The following is a 16,586-nucleotide window of genomic DNA, read 5'->3' on the forward strand; positions in this document are numbered from 1 at the left end:
CATTTGGTTGAGTTGTGAGTATTTGTAGTGTGTTTCTGTATTTGGGTTGTGTTTTGTTTTGAGTATTTGCAGCGCGATTTTGTGTTTGGTTGTGTTGTGAGTATTTGCAGCATGTTTTTGTATTTGGTTGTGTTGTGAGTATTTGAAGCATGTTTCTGTATTTGGTTGTATTGTGAGTATTTGAAGCATGTTTCTATATTTGGTTGTGTTGTGAGTATTTGAAGCATGTTTCTATATTTGGTTGTGTTGTGAGTATTTGCAGCGAGATTCTGTATTTGGTTGTGTTGTGAGTATTTGAAGCATGTTTCTATATTTGGTTGTGTTGTGAGTATTTGAAGCATGTTTCTGTATTTGGTTGTATTGTGAGTATTTGAAGCATGTTTCTATATTTGGTTGTGTTGTGAGTATTTGAAGCATGTTTCTATATTTGGTTGTGTTGTGAGTATTTGCAGCGAGATTCTGTATTTGGTTGTATTGTGAGTATTTGAAGCATGTTTCTGTATTTGGTTGTGTTGTGAGTATTTGAAGCATGTTTCTGTATTTGGTTGCATTGTGAGTATTTGGTTGTATTGTGAGTATTTGCAGCATGTTTCTGTATTTGGTTGTGTTGTGAGTATTTGTAGCATGTTTCTGAATTTGGTTGTATTGTGAGTATTTGCAGCATGTTTTTGTATTTGGTTGCATTGTGAGTATTTGAAGCTTGTTTCTGTATTTGGTTGCGATGTGAGTATTTGCAGCTCGTGTTGTCAAAATGATTAAGATATTTTCATAATCTGCTGGTGTTTTTTTCTATTTGCATGTGTTTTCTTCAGTTGCAGCACATTAAGATCTCTCGTTGTATTTGCAGCTCGTTTTTGTTTCTGGTTGCATTGTGAGTATTTGTAGCACATGTCTGTTTTTGGTTGCGTTCTGAGTATTTGCAGTGTTTCTGTATTTGGTTGCGTTGTGAGTATTTGCAACTTGTTTCTGTATTTGGTTGCGTTGTGAGTATTTGCAACTTGTTTCTGTATTTGGTTGCGTTGTGAGTATTTGCAACTTGTTTCTGGTTTTGGTTGCGTTGTGAGTATTTGCAACTTGTTTCTGGTTTTGGTTGCGTTGTGAGTATTTGCAACTTGTTTCTGGTTTTGGTTGCGTTGTGAGTATTTGGGAGTTTATGTATTTGGTTGCGATGTGAGTATTTGCAGCTTGTTTCTGGTTTTGGTTGCGTTGTGAGTATTTGCAGCTTGCTTCTGGTTTTGGTTGCGTTGTTGTGAGTATTTGGGGCGTTTCTGTATTTGGTTGTGATTTGAGTATTTGCAGCTCGTGTTGTCAACATTATTAAGATATTTAATATGTTAAATATATGTTAAATGTTAAAAATATGTTAACAGATTAACATATAATAGATAACTTCTTACAGACAAAGCGGCTAAATAGAGACCCTGAAACAGCATGTCCTTCATATGCTCTTCATATCTTTGTTCTCTGGTTGACGTGTTTTTGTCACTAATGCCACTGAAGTTTATTTCCTGTCTTTGGTGATAATGAGTTGAGAGATTCATAAAAAAAACCCATTAATTAACACATCGCAGGGTCTGGCGTGCGTCACCAGAGGACACAAAACCCTTAAAACTCTTCCCAATGTCACTCAAGACACGTGGTTTGAGCTGAACGAGGTTTTGAATAATAGTGTCACATTGTCTTCAATGAAAGCTATTAGCTTTGTGGACCTTTACAACAGTCTGATCTGAAGCTCTCAAAGATTAGCTTTAAAACTGATGGTCTTTGTCTCAGATTTGCAATGGTGTCATTCAATGTAAAACGCTCTTGAGATTGTAAGGATTTGCTTTATTTGCTCTGTTGGACACATTTTTTTATGGTCATTTTTATAGACCAAGATAAAAAATATTATTTTAAAAAAATCTATTTATAAAATATGATTAATTAATATTGTTTTTTTTTTTTTTTTTTTTTTTTAAAGCCCATAGCTCATTAAAATGTAATGTGATGAATAATGTGCAAAAATGAAATTAATGTTTTATTTACAGTAAGATAATTTATGTGTATTAAGCTTATATGTATTATACTCTAACCATAGTTTTATCGATCTAAAACCTTCAGTATTCTGTTAATTACAGTATGGGAACATGCAGCATATTACATTTTTTGTTTTGTGAGAACGACTCTATGATATCATATTTCATATATTATAATATGATATTTCTATTCTGTGTTGAACAGATTTCATCTCTGAAAACAGAGTGACCTTTTTATCATCTTTTCTTTAAATGTCAAGAAATCATCACAGCATTGGACATAAGGAGCATTCAACTGAATATTTCACTTTCTGCTCGCTTTGACTTGATTTCCAGGTTTAAAGAGTTCTCCGTCTTCATTTGCTAGCGTATAATCCAGCATCAAAGCGATGTAATGTTTCTCAGATGCGTGGGTGTTTGTGTCTGGCTTACGGTAGTCATGACGGATGTGGACGAGCTAAAGCTCTCTGGCCCAGTGGAAGGCCATGATGCATCAGGCCGAGACTTCATCTTGAGGTCCATTAATCTGAACATCAGGCCTGTAGACCCGTGGAGACGCCACTGGATCATACAGTCCGACGCCGGCAGTGTGTGAGAGAGAGCCCAAGAATGACTGAGTGGGTGAGTTAAGGGAAAAATATTAAGGATTGCAGAAGAAGAAAAGGAAAGTTCACCAGAAAAGAACTGAAAGCCAGGAGCCAAACAATACAGCTCTGAGAGAAATTCATTCAAACTCTGATTTGAAACTAAAAGATTAGGAAATTGTAACATAGTTGCAACATTTTACAAAACATACAAACAAATAATTATAGATAAATCTTTTTAAATGAATAAATAAATTAAACAAATAGTAATAAAACACATGATTTAAATGAATAAATAAATAATTAATTGAATAAATAAAAAATAATTTAAATACATAAATTGAGATAAATGATTTTATACAAACAAACAAACAAACAATTTTACATATTAAAAACATATTTAAATATGTAAATAAATTATTTCAGATACATTATTTTACAGTAAATAATAAATAAATAAACGATTTAAATAAAAATATAAATGATAAATAAATGATTTAAATAAGTAAATAATTATGTAAATAATTGTAAATAAATAAATGAAGATAGATAGATAGATAGATAGATAGATAGAAATGTATGATAGATAGATAGATAGATAGATAGATAGAGAGAGAGATAGACAATATATAGATGGATAGATAGATAGATAGATAGATAGATAGATAGATAGATAGACAGATAGACAGATAGATAGATAGATAGACAGACAATAGATAGATCGATAGATAGATAGATAGATAGGCCTAGATAGATAGATAGATAGATAGATAGATAGATAGATAGATAGATAGATAGATAGATAGATAGATAGATAGATAGATAGATAGATAGATAGATAGATAGATAGATAGATATGCACTAGAAATGTTTGCTTTAGCAATTAAGCTTGTTTGTTTTGTCAGAAAGTCAAGGCGGCTTTGACTCACTCGAGTGAATCACACTCGGGACGGAACGGCTAAACGCACGACATAACGATCAAAAAGTTCAAGTGATGTTTGCTGAAAATCCCATCAGATGGATCTAATCCCGTCCTTTATTTGCTGCACAGATGATCTGTCAGTGAGATCTTGACATTTGCTTTACAAATGTTAATCAGGTTGATATGAGGAACGATGTCTATGCTGGATTTCAGTTTGAGTGTTTGTCCAAGTGTTTTAATTAGGCTACGCTGAATGAATAGAAATGAATAGCTAAGGCACTTGATTTATTCCGAAACACGTCAAAGCAGACGCACGTCTTCAAATTTGCATTTATTTATTTTTACTTATTTAGTAGGCTATTCTGTGTCTCTAAACCTGATCGTGTCTGTATACTGTATACGTTTTATTTTATATAATATTTCTTTTTCATACATTGAGAACCAATCATGTTGTACAATCAATATGTGGTGTAGTTTCAACCTCTACCAGCAGGGGGAAATTAGACAACGCTAATCACACTTGAGACGCTTTTTAACTGTCATCGTAAATCCTGCATTATTTGTATTATTATTATTTTTTTTATTTTTTTTAAATGTATGCACATTTATAACTCTGTACTTACTACCGTTGTATCAAAATAAATAGTTCACTTTGCTGTGAGGGTTTTTCTACAGCAGCTCTGGCCTGGGAGTGACGTGATAATTTACATCTTTCATTTTTTTTTCTCTCTTTTTGAAAGTTGTAAAAACATATTGTCGAGTTTTTTGTTTTGTTTTTTTGTTACTATTTTAGAAAATTGGAACCCAAATTAATGTAGTCAATCATTCGCGCTATAGAAGTTTCCCCAACTACGACGACTTCCGCTTCTGAGAAATGTGAACATTAGCCTATTATATGTTGTGATGTAGCCTATTTATAATTGAAACAGGAGGTCGATGCAAGATAGGCCTATCACAAATTAAATTGCCAAAGGCCTTTGACATCACGATCCAGCTGAACTAGGCTACCCTTGACAACTTGTGTCATAGACAAAAACAAAGGATTTGCCACCACCAGTTTCACCGACGACTGCAGAGCTTCAAGAACCGGAGGATGATGAAGAAAAACGTGAACCTGTGTTTGTTTTTGGGGTATGTACAATGTATTCACGCCAAGATTACATTAATAAAGAGGCACATTATTTGCTATTTACTAATACTCGTCATTCTAGTGAGCATTGGATACAATCTAGTGTCCAAGGCTATTTTTGGGTGTTTTCCATGAGCTGTGCTGTTCATATAAAATGGGTTTATCTAGGCTACTAAAAGTGAATTTTTGATAGTTCACTATCATATAAATGACCCCAAAGCTAATAGACATGGACTAAATGTGACTAATCTCCCTTGTCACTTTTTAATTTCAGTGGTCATTGAAAATTGTGCAAAATATTTGCTTAAAATCCATTAAAACAGAAAGATGTCAACACCTTTGAGTTATACTGCCATCTAGTGATGTCTGTTGAGTTCAACATAGAACATCATCATCATCATCATCTGTGAATTATGATTGATGGAGATGATAAATAACTGTTATTAGTGATCAGTGATCCAGCATGTGACTGCATAGAAGTTGTCACATCCAAAATAAGAACCACAGTGTATATTTGACCATATATTAAAGAAACTGACCACCATAGGTCATTTTAAATAGGATAAATCATAAAAAAATGGAGTAAACAAAATTCATTCAAGTTCATTTAAGTTTTTCCATTCCAGTTTTTACCAGCTTTTGAATTTTAACACTATATATGATGTTTAGCCTACATATAAAAAAATATAGGCTATACTCTACATGCAATACATGCATGTACTTGTGCATTGTAATAATTCTCAAATTGTTCATTAAAACTAATACTACGGTCAATAAAAAGGCTGCACAAATTCAAACCATGAAAATATTTTCCAGCTAAAGTGACACATCTTGTAGTAAACTTGAGAAGACATTGAGATGAACAGATGATCTAAATCTTATAGAAGCTTGTTTCTGCCATGGAATAAAAAAATATTCAGACCTTTTTTCTTTTCTTGCAGAGTTTATATCTCACAATTCTGAGATATAAAAAAAAGTTTTAATTTCACTATATAAGAACCTGAAATAAAACAAGAGTTTAAATTCAAAGTAGGCCTGTCGCGATAATTAAATAACCGTCTGATCGCGATTATTTGATCTAACCGCGATTGTTTCAGACAACCGCGATTATTGCGCTCTTTTATAGACCTACGGCACAAGGGGGAGTCATGAACCAAAATAAATAGACAAGCACTAATTACGTTTTCTAGCAATATATTCAAAGTCATCTGAAGCCATTCCATAGCTTAATGTGAGGGACAGTAGTATATTTACATTGTTAAATTAAAGTTCACAAACTCGTCTGCAGCTGTCAATCATTCCGTTCAGCATTCAAACAACGCGCGTCGTCCGGTTACGACAGGATACACGGTAAAACTTTCTCCAATGTGACATTGACGTTATAATGCTTGATCTGTAGATAAAGGGCTGTGGATTCGCATGAAATGACTTTATTTTGCTGGAGTTTTTTGCTGTTTCTAAATGACTCGCTCGCTACCGTGTGCCTACACAGCACAAGGACTATGAATTGGCATCAGACGCACAATAACTGGAGTTTAAAACTGTGAAGAAACAAATGATCAATAAACTGTTGGACTGATATACACTAGGATTTGTGCCCTCGACATTTCTTCGCTTTGTGCCGTGAACTTTTAAATGCGCACTTGTGCAGCGCTGTTCACTGTGACTCCATGTTGCATTAAGCACATCATTCTGCACCCGCGATGCGCATACGCGCTTTGTTCCGCTCTGTTTTGAAGCGTATCATATTATCATGGTTTGTGCACATTTGTTTTTATTAACATGTTTAGATTTTATTAAATTACTGTGCAGATGTTTTCAAAAATTACTTTTTGCTGCTGATTTATACACTCACTAAGTTTAATAAACAAATTGTCATAGCTATTGAATATATTTATTTAATATTTAAAGGTGTTAACTGTAATCTTACACTGCAAAATGATAACTTACAAAGGATTAAATTCATCACAATTATTTAATGAATGAAGCACAAAGCCCTAAAACAGACAATTAATCAGCATAATCGCCAAAGCCCTAACACAGACAATTAATCGTCAAAGCCCTAAAACTGACAATTAATCGGCATAACCGCAATTATTTTTTTAGACAATTAATCGTCAAAGCCCTAAAACTGACAATTAATCGGCATAACCGCAATTATTTTTTTAGACAATTAATCGTCAGCCAAATTTCATAATCGTGACAGGCCTAATTCAAAGAGGTGTTTCTCAAACACCTTCATTTACTTTATGTCTTAGTTTTCTACCATGTTTTGGATAATAATGCTCCCGCCTTCCTAATCGAAGCCTTTGGTGATTTTGAGTCAGGAGTTTCATTGGGAGATATGTTTTCTTGTTTTAAGCAACAACAACAACAAAAAAAAGTATGTATTTTTCATAAAATGAGACTCAATATCTTCAGTCATTTTGCATCTTAAGTAACTGTATCTTGATTTAAGAACGTTTAGAAATTTTTATTGGAAAATAAAACAAAAATACTGAGGAAGACAATCATTTTTCAGTTCACACACATCTTGTGTGTTTTGTGTGTGTTTTGTCAGGTTAGGAAGAATCTCATCCACTCCAGACTCTCACAAAACAACAGCACGATGAGCATAAGTAGATGAGATGCTTTCCATCTTGATTCCATGACTTGGATCCATGGTCGTTTTTTCCATGCCGGTCTCATCTACTTTAACAGGCACGTGTGTGGACTCTCGGGGAACATCGACGGGCTCCGTGGTCCTGTGGGAACGCTCAGGTAAGACAGTCGGATCTTCAGTGACATCCGGCTCCTCAGATGGATGGAAGAGATTCTCACGCACTGAGGAAAAGAGAGATTAGGAGGAGGGTGTACAACAAAAATAAGCATTTAGTTATTCATGGCGATTTAGTTCATGTTGGCTTTAAGTTGATTTGCACTGATAAAGTTTTCACATTACCGCAGATTTTCTCCTCACACACTGGCAGATTATCTGGACACTCTGAGCACGGCTCTCCAGACACGTATGGATTTTGTCCCACAAAGTTTCCTCTGAAATGAAGGATGGATTTAATAGATATTTCACTTTATTATGTAAAAGGTATGGCTTAAATATCTTTATATAAGCTTAAACTGCTAAAAATTCATTTCTTGTCATTTCTTAAATTCATATATATATATATATATATATATATATATATATATAGCCTATATATAGGGCTGGGCGATATATCGATATAAAAAATATATCTATATTTTTTAAATGCGATATGGAATTAGACCATATCGCATATATCGATATAGTTGAAATTTGCGGTGTGATCCTTGCTCCCCGCGTCCCCGCCCCCCCTTTTCCACTCTGCGTGCGTGGTTAGAGAATGTTATGTTATGAGAGGCGAATCATGACTACTTCAGAAAACCCAACACAATAGGAACTACCAGGCAGTGACATAAGTGTACGCTGAAATAAAGTCTTTCACCTCAGAAAAACTGACTTTCTTGTCCTGTCAGCCGTTATCCTGTTCTCGGAGCGCACACTCAATTGCACGCGCAAATGCGGCGGCGCGCGCTGTATTGCCTCACTGATCAAGTGCAAAAGAAACTACGAGCATGCAACGCCGTTACGTTGTAAAATACACGAAATAAAAGTAATGCAGGTATGATTTTCATTCTATTCACCAGGAGCAGTTTCCATGTTTCATTAACAGTTATTGTTAATATTGTGTATTCACCATGGTAACGGTCGTTTCCATATTAACCCCAAAATGCCACTTTATTTTCACTTTGTGTTATTTTTTTATATTTATAAATGACTGTAGTGGCTCATACCAACATTGTATTAACAAAAACTAGTGTGGGACTGCTATTTAATAGCTTTAGCATAGGCCTAATGTTTATTTATTAGTACTAGTCTTTACTATTAGTCATATTCTTACAATTTATGTTAAGTAAAGGGGAAAAGTACTTGTGTGTGTGTTAACAAATTTTGTGTAAACGTGTTATAATTTGCCTATATATATATATATATATAGGCAAATTATAACATAACATTTTTACACAAAATTTGTTTATATACATTCAATGTAAACTTTGATAATCATAATTAATAAATCGCAATTACAATTCCAAGGGAATAATCGGCAATTATGATTTTTGTCATAATTGTGCAGCCCTAAGGTGAAGAAACCTGTTTATTATTTATTCATTTGATTTTGCAACTGTTCACTGAAATAGCCGGACTTGTGACCTCATATTTGGCTTTGACTTCGACTGAACATTTGCCCTCACTTTGCGGAAAAAATATCGGGATATATATCGTATATCGATATTCAGCGTAAATATATCGGGATATGACTTTTGGTCCATATCGCCCAGCCCTATATATATATATATGTGTGTGTGTGTGTATGTGTGTGTGTGTGTGTGTGTGTTTGTGTGTGTGTATGTATGTGTGTAAAATGTTTGTATATGAACTCATATGATGTTAAGTTGCAACTTATACCACAATAAGTAATGTAAAACTGGCCATGTTCTAGAATGAACACACTTTCTAGAACACTGAGCTCATGTTCAGTTTGGATTATTGAAACACACTTACCGAGGATAGTAATTACAGACGAGAAGAGTGACCTTCTCGAAACCTAGACCCTCAAGAGTGTCACAGAAGTGAGAAGCACAGCCAATTTTATTGCTGTTCGCCCACACCATCTGTAAAAACAACAGAAACACATCGTCACATCTGCATATTCATACTGTGAAAACCAATCAAACGCACAGAATGGAAACGGCGCTTACCTGAGTGTAATGGTCACACATTTTGTCTTCAGGACAGAACTTGTTTTCATAGTCATAATCCACATTTTCTCCAAACCTGTGGTGCAAAGAAATGAGCTGATTTACTGCTTATAGATAATATTTCTGCATATCACAGATCATTGGTATTTATTATTTTAGTCATCAGTCATTCATTCATTCTCATTTATGTTTTAGTTAAGATAGTTTTCATACCATCTAACCATTGCTTTGGTTGCATTAAAATGTCCAGTGCTGACAAAGAGATTTTCCCCCAAAGTGAGTTCCTCAAGGTCAGGGTTGTGTTCCCAGATGCATTTTGTTGCGTAAGCTTCCGCCACCACACGCAGTGTATCGTCCCACACCTTAAACGACAGAAACAAGTTTGATGATGTTATTTGACTTTGACGTTTGTTAGTTTTGTGACAGCAGAACAATTTATTTACTTAACTCTTAAATAAACCAATGTTGTTTTACATTATTATAATTATGTAAAATGATAATTTAGGTAATTAACAGCGAGTGAATCTTGCAAAGCCTGGACATATTTCATGCTAAGATCTAAAATAAGGACATTATATAAATATTCAAGGCCTAAAACTAACTTTTTGCCACACCTGCCAATGGCTGGCGACTTAAAACGTCTAGGTTACGACTGTAACCTCTGTTCCCAGATATCAAGGTGTCCCTGTGAAGGTCGACACACAAATATTATACGACTGAAGTTCAGGGGCCGTATTCACAAAGAATTTTAAGGCTAAAAGTAGCTCCTAACTGGCGAATTTAGGAGCAAATCCTAAAAATAATGGGCATGTCACTCCTAACTTTAGGACTCCTAATTTTTTTGACTAAGAGTAATTCAGGAAGCATTTTAGCCCTAAATGTAGCACCTAAGTCTGGGACAGCTTAAAAGAAGTCGAGAGGACTCCTAACTCACTAAGACCTTCACAAACCGCTTTTTGTGGCATTTCACGTTGCGATGTTTTGAAATGCGTATGCGGCGGCTACAGGAGCTTCCAATCGCGAGGGAACAATTTTGCATTGTAGGCATAACTAGGGACGCAATAACACCACCAACAACAACCAAAACTAGGCTACTCATTGCATGTAAACTAATTGTAACGTTTCATTGTGAATCAAATTAAAATGTTCTTCTCTTTGCAAACGTAGGCAGAGGCATATAGTGACAGATTAATTCAATAATGTTGCAAAGATATTGCATCAAGCCATTTGTAATCCATCAATAACTATTTATTCAGTTATTCATCATCTTCCGTCCTTCGCACTACTTAGCGCACGCATTCTCAGACCTGTCACCTGTCACTCATCATCGTAGGGGAGGTGTTTGGAATCATTCCCGCGTTACAATCATCAGCCAATCAAGGTGGTCACTTCAGTCAAGCTTGTGCATGAGTAATGACGTCATCCATAGCAATGAAGACTCACTCTTAGTTTAGGAGTTGTCATTTTTCTTTACTAAGAGTAGGTCTGAAAGGCGTTGTGAATAACTTTTAAGAGAAAACTCCTAGCTAAAATCTTTTAGTGCGATTTAGGAGTACTCCTAGTGGTAAGATAAAATGCTTTGTGAATACGGCCCCAGAGCTATACTCTCAAAGTGAGAGGAGACCTGCTGCTCTAGTATAAGGTGGCTATCAGGGTGGTCCGACGAGGGCCAAATGTTTGACTCCTCTATCTGGAGCTTGACAGAGCGGTGGCCTCAGTAGAATAACTCCCGCTAGGGGGAAGCTATCTCACACAGAATGTCTGTTTGATGCTCAGATGAACCGTGGCCTCACTAGAGAAATTCTCACTAGAGAATTTTCCATATAATAAAGCCAACCTGTTCACTACTACAGATTGGCACTACTCACTAATTAAGCCTGCCGACTAACTTAAGAGGAGGCCTCTGGAAAGGGTATGCATAGGCTACCTATATATGGGAACTTCAGGGCCCTAATTTCACCATCCTATAAAAACCCTACCTAACACCCCCATGATACTTTCTAACAGGGAACTGTGGTCTACCCTTCAACCTTACTAAAAACTCTCGTAAAGGGAGGAGACCTACAGAGCTCAACCTGCTGCCCATAGAGCGATGGCCTAAACGACATTCACAAATGGAGGCCTCGAAAGAGCGCACTTACTACCAAACCCGATGCCAGACCTACAGACGGGTTCCTACATTGAAGGAATAACTCATCATGGGTCCATCCTCAGGGCTGATGCAAGAAGCGCTTGGGGTGAGGAAACAGATTCAGATCGCATTCCTTTTTTTTCTCATGCGGTCCAAATCTGACAGCAGATCAGTCTGGTATGCTTGCAACACCGCCATTGTGTGCAAGGCATCACCAGCCAGACCCGCCGCCGAGTATGCCCTGCAATTTAAGCGAGACTTTCTCTTTTTTTATGGCTTAAAAGGCAGGGCCGGAGCACTTAGTGTCGGTGCCTTTCCAGCTGCTAGATAGTTTGCAAACATCTCATCAATTGTGGCATCGACACATACCCGCGTCCCCTCAACATCAACGTAGTTTGTTGAACCCGCATCAGCGTAGTTTGTTGAACCCGCTGAATACGGGTTCTTCCATGCCTTTTCGATCACGTTGTGTAGATCGGGCAGGAATGAAAGGCTCACGAGAGATGGAGCGTTATGGCTGGAAAGGAATCCATTCGCCAAGTCTGGTCTCTTTCCTCAAGCACTCCAACGGCAGCTGAAGCCTCGCTGAAGCACATTACATAACATCATACACGGGACAGGGTGGCTGTGAGGGTTCAGGTCGTACATCCTCTTCACCCTCATCAGCCATCTCTTGCTCTCTTGGGCTGGTTGTTTTATAGCCACTTGATGCTGATATATATTATTATGATGATATATATTATTAAATTTTTTTTTTTTTGGACAATACATCCTCATCCTGCAGCTCACTCTCGCGAGTCTCTGAGGGGCGTGAGAGATTAACAATTTTCTCCAACTCCTCAGCGAGCTCCCTCTGAAAAACCCCACAATTCCAGTCCCCGCTCTGCCTTAGCACGAGCGGGACCCGAATCGCCAGGTACAGATGTCTGTCTCTCTTCCCTTGAGAAGAGGGCAGACGAGAGTGGAGTTTTCTCAAAGGAAAAACTCATAGTTGGCTCAAGCAGATCCCTCAGAAACTTATTGTGCGTGCTCTGAGCCCAAACAATAAACATAAGTTGTGCGTGTCATCAGGTGTCAAATATCTTAGACACAGATGCACACACTTCCTGAAGCTTTTTGAAGTCTCAGGTTGAAGCGTACAGACAAAACAGTCCCTGAAGACGAAAAAGCTGTTAACATGTTCTCCAGGCTGCGATATTTTTTTTCCAGGATGGTAGGGGAAGGTACCGCCTTCTTCGCCTCTGATTGGCTAGAAGGGCTCTCCTCCGATTGGTTATTTGATTTGGCCGTGAAACGTCATCTCACGTTCATGGCAGACTGTCGGCTAGTCTGTTTTGATCGTCTTTACAACAGAAGTAAACGAAGTCAATCCAACATAGCCTACTAAGAAAAGCGCTATACAGTATGTGCGTGTCTTTGATTTATATTCCAAGTTTCATAGCCTGTTTAGATCGTGTTTAGATTAGTCTTAGCTGTTTGGGGGAATTTTGTGACGAACATGTGAACTTGGGAGTACAAATCTGACCAGCCTACGTTTCGTAAACTCGCTGTGGCTCTCAAGTACTGAACAGTTAGAGTACATAAGCATATTTAGGCCTATGCATTGCCTGGGTTTAAGATGTATGCAATACAATAAAACGGCACTATTTTGCCCAGCTGTGTGCAGTGCACTATTCTAGACTAATGAAAACTAGTGATGCATCATCATGCTCAGCTTTGACTTAAGGTCCATTAAATAATACAAACAATTACACAGAGGGAACTAGGTATGGAAGATTTTGTTTAAAGTAAAGACATTTTTGCATGGACTTTTTGTTCAGTAACTCTTGGAACAATCAGGTTTTCACCACTAGAACCAAAGCGAAATATGTTGTGCATATGTTTCTCCAGTCAGGTGCATCTCTTACCACTTTCTGCATGAAGGTGGCGCTGGGCTGAACCTGAGAGCGAAGCTTGTTGTGCATGTCCACGATGGTTGATTTCTCCTGCTCGGTCAGTTGTCCAGCAGCTAAACTCAGAATCGCCCAGATCCCGGCGCTCCAGAGGGCCACGTCCCAGTACATGCTGCCTGTCTGACTGTGAGGACACTAGATCAGCTGGACAAAAACCTCTTCTCTTGTTCTGAGTTGTTCTCCGCTGTCTTACCCCGTCACTCGCTGTCCTTAATGCCTTCAGAACATGTTAAAGTATCTCTCTCAGAGCTGTTAGTGTGTGTAAGTGAGAGAGAAAGTTAGTACAGGACCCCAGAATGAAACTCCCACCCTTTTTATCCTGTACTCAAGCCACCCATATTATACATCTCACATGTACATAAACACACTCCACCGGTTTATTCATAATACTGGGAATACGTGGTTCTGTCCGGCTGTCCAACAAGAGGCACTAGGTCTTCCCTTAGGGTGTCCCAAAACTTTAGGGAGCAAGGGGGACTGCTATTCTTCCCTTAAAATCAACTCTCAAAACATAGTGAGGTCCGATACAGGCTTAAAACTAAGTGGGAGATGAAATTACCCAGGATACCTTGTGAACTCAGCGAGCCAGCCAAATTTTTCAACCAAGATGGCGGACACCGCTGGAAAGGAACAATTGAATTGTAAGTATATTTTCGCAAATAAGCATGTTAAAATTTCGAAATATGTCGGAATATGTTAGTTTGATGCACATCCAATGGACTGTTGAGTTTTGAACACTAATGTTAGAAAATATTTCACAAAGCTATCTGATGATGTTCATGATATCTGAGAGTCTGCCCATCAAATATACATCTGGGGCCGTATTCACAAAGCATTTTATCTTACCACTAGGAGTACTCCTAAATCGCACTAAAAGATTTTAGCTAGGAGTTTTCTCTTAGAAGTTATTCACAACGCCTTTCAGACCTACTCTTAGTAAAGAAAAATGACAACTCTTAAACTAAGAGTGAGTCTTCGTTGCTATGGATGACGTCATTACTCATGCACGAGCTTGACTGAAGTGACCACCTTGATTGGCTGATGATTGTAACGCGGGAATGATTCCAAACACCTCCCCTACGATGATGATTGACAGGTGACAGGTCTGAGAATGCGTGCGCTACACAAGTAGTGTGAAGGACGGAAGATGATGAATAACTGAATAAATAGCCTAAATGAATAAAGAGTAAGGCAAAACAAATAGCCTAGTAGCCTAATGAAACATATGGATTGATGCAATATCTTTGCAACATTATTGAATTAATCTGTCACTATATGCCTCTGCCTACGTTTGCAAAGAGAAGAACATTTTAATTTGATTCACAATGAAACGTTACAAATAGTTTACATGCAATGAGTAGCCTAGTTTTGGTTGTTGTTGGTGGCGTTATTGCATCCCTAGTTATGCCTACAATGCAAAATAGTTCCCTCGCGATTGGAAGCTCCTTAGCCGCCGCATGCGCATTTCAAAACATCGCAACGTGAAATGACACAAAAAGCGGTTTGTGAATAGGTCTTAGTGAGTTAGGAGTCCTCTCGACTTCTTTTAAGCTGTCCCAGGCTTAGGTGCTACTTTTAGGGCTAAAATGCTTCGTGAATTACTCTTAGTCAAAAAAATTAGGAGTCCTAAAGTTACGAGTGACACGCCCATTATTTTTAAGAGTTGCTCCTAAATTCGCCAGTTAGGAGCTACTTTTAGCCTTAAAATTCTTTGTGAATACGGCCCCTGATCTTGTTAGTTAATCTAATTTTATTTTCGATTTCGATTTTGGCTTCCAAGGATTCTAAAAAAAAAAGATACGTGAGGTAAAAATATTAAAAACGTGTTTGTATTAACCCATGTGATAATGAGCTGATGAATTGAATCAGGTGTGTTTGATTAGGGAGACAAAGAAAACGTGCAGTGTTGGGGGTCCTTTAGGAGCAGGGTTGAAGAACACTGGTCTAGCGCATCATCTTTTCCTTCACAGCACGCTGTCATTTCTCCCTAAACCCAAACTTAATGTCAGAATCAGCACTGAGCACAATCGCTGATTGTTGTAAAATGCAGTGTCTGCTGTTTCTAAATTGCGGGATGTGTTTGATAGTAAAAAGAGCTGTTAAAAGCACATTGTCCCTGTTCCCATGGCGGCGCACGCTCGGAAACGGACTGCAACTGGTCAAGCAAACTATACTTTGGGTTTCTTGTGCAAAAACACACAAAACTAAACGATCAAATACACACAAAAATATGACAAAATGACCGGTTTGGAGATTCACTTAAACACAGTCTATGTGTTAAATGGGAGAAAATATGTGTATTATTAGATCTGCATTCGATCTTAAAGTGGCAGCGTCTAATAAACCTGTTGATGATTGCACCATTAATGTGAATAAAACGACTAAAGGCAAAGAGAAAATTACTCGCAGCTCTTGAATGAATAACTTTAGCTTTAATAGGCATTAATCTATATATAATAAACTATGCTGTGTTATTTAACATTTGATTACTTTATTAGATTTCTAGCATATTATTATGGACACTTATATCCTGATCATAACTGGGATAGTTATGTGTGTGTGTAAACACACTCATCAGATCGTACTGACTATTCAGTCTTTTTCTCTTCTGTTAATTTGCAATTTACTAAGCAGCAACTGGTGTCTTATATTTCAGGGACTGTAGAGCAGACATTTGGCCTCATCAGGTTCAGGACTGAAAATAAGGATAAGTTCACCAAAAAGAAATTTGCCTCCAAACTGTTATTGTAGTGAGTGACCAGATTGTACAGTTCAATAACTGATAACAATATCAATGTCTGATAATGCTCTAGCCCCCAGCTACAATGCATTTCAACACAGCTATTCATCATATTTGTATGTTTATAGGAAAGCAGTGAAAAACCTGGGCCTGGATGGAAAGATTACAGGAGAGAAGGCAGGCAAGAAGTGGGAGAAGAAGCGGTACAAGGTAATTCTTTGGATAGAGATCTGTTTCATGTCTTTATCACTTACATTTTACTTTAAATCCTTTACATCAGCGGTGCCCAATCCTACTCCTGACAATCGACTGTCCTGCAGTTCATCTCCAACCCTAA

At 37.4% G+C, this 16,586-nt stretch overlaps 1 protein-coding gene across 1 annotated transcript; it reads right to left on the minus strand.

Annotated features, from left to right (window-relative positions):
- Positions 1–9,225: 9,225 nt before the first annotated feature.
- LOC307146290 (peptidase inhibitor 16-like) lies at positions 9,226–16,586 on the minus strand (the record flags this gene model as incomplete). The annotated part of the gene is made up of 5 exons (XM_079850188.1): positions 16,504–16,586; positions 13,465–13,726; positions 9,640–9,788; positions 9,427–9,502; positions 9,226–9,339 (listed from the first exon to the last, which is right to left on the minus strand). Exons 2-5 carry the CDS (start codon positions 13,618–13,620, stop codon positions 9,226–9,228), a joined length of 495 nt encoding a protein of 164 aa, XP_079706314.1. The 5' UTR covers positions 13,621–13,726; positions 16,504–16,586.

Source organism: Squalius cephalus (genome assembly GCF_949319135.1).
Source record: "Squalius cephalus genome assembly, chromosome: 18".
NCBI classification, from domain to species: domain Eukaryota; kingdom Metazoa; phylum Chordata; class Actinopteri; order Cypriniformes; family Leuciscidae; genus Squalius; species Squalius cephalus.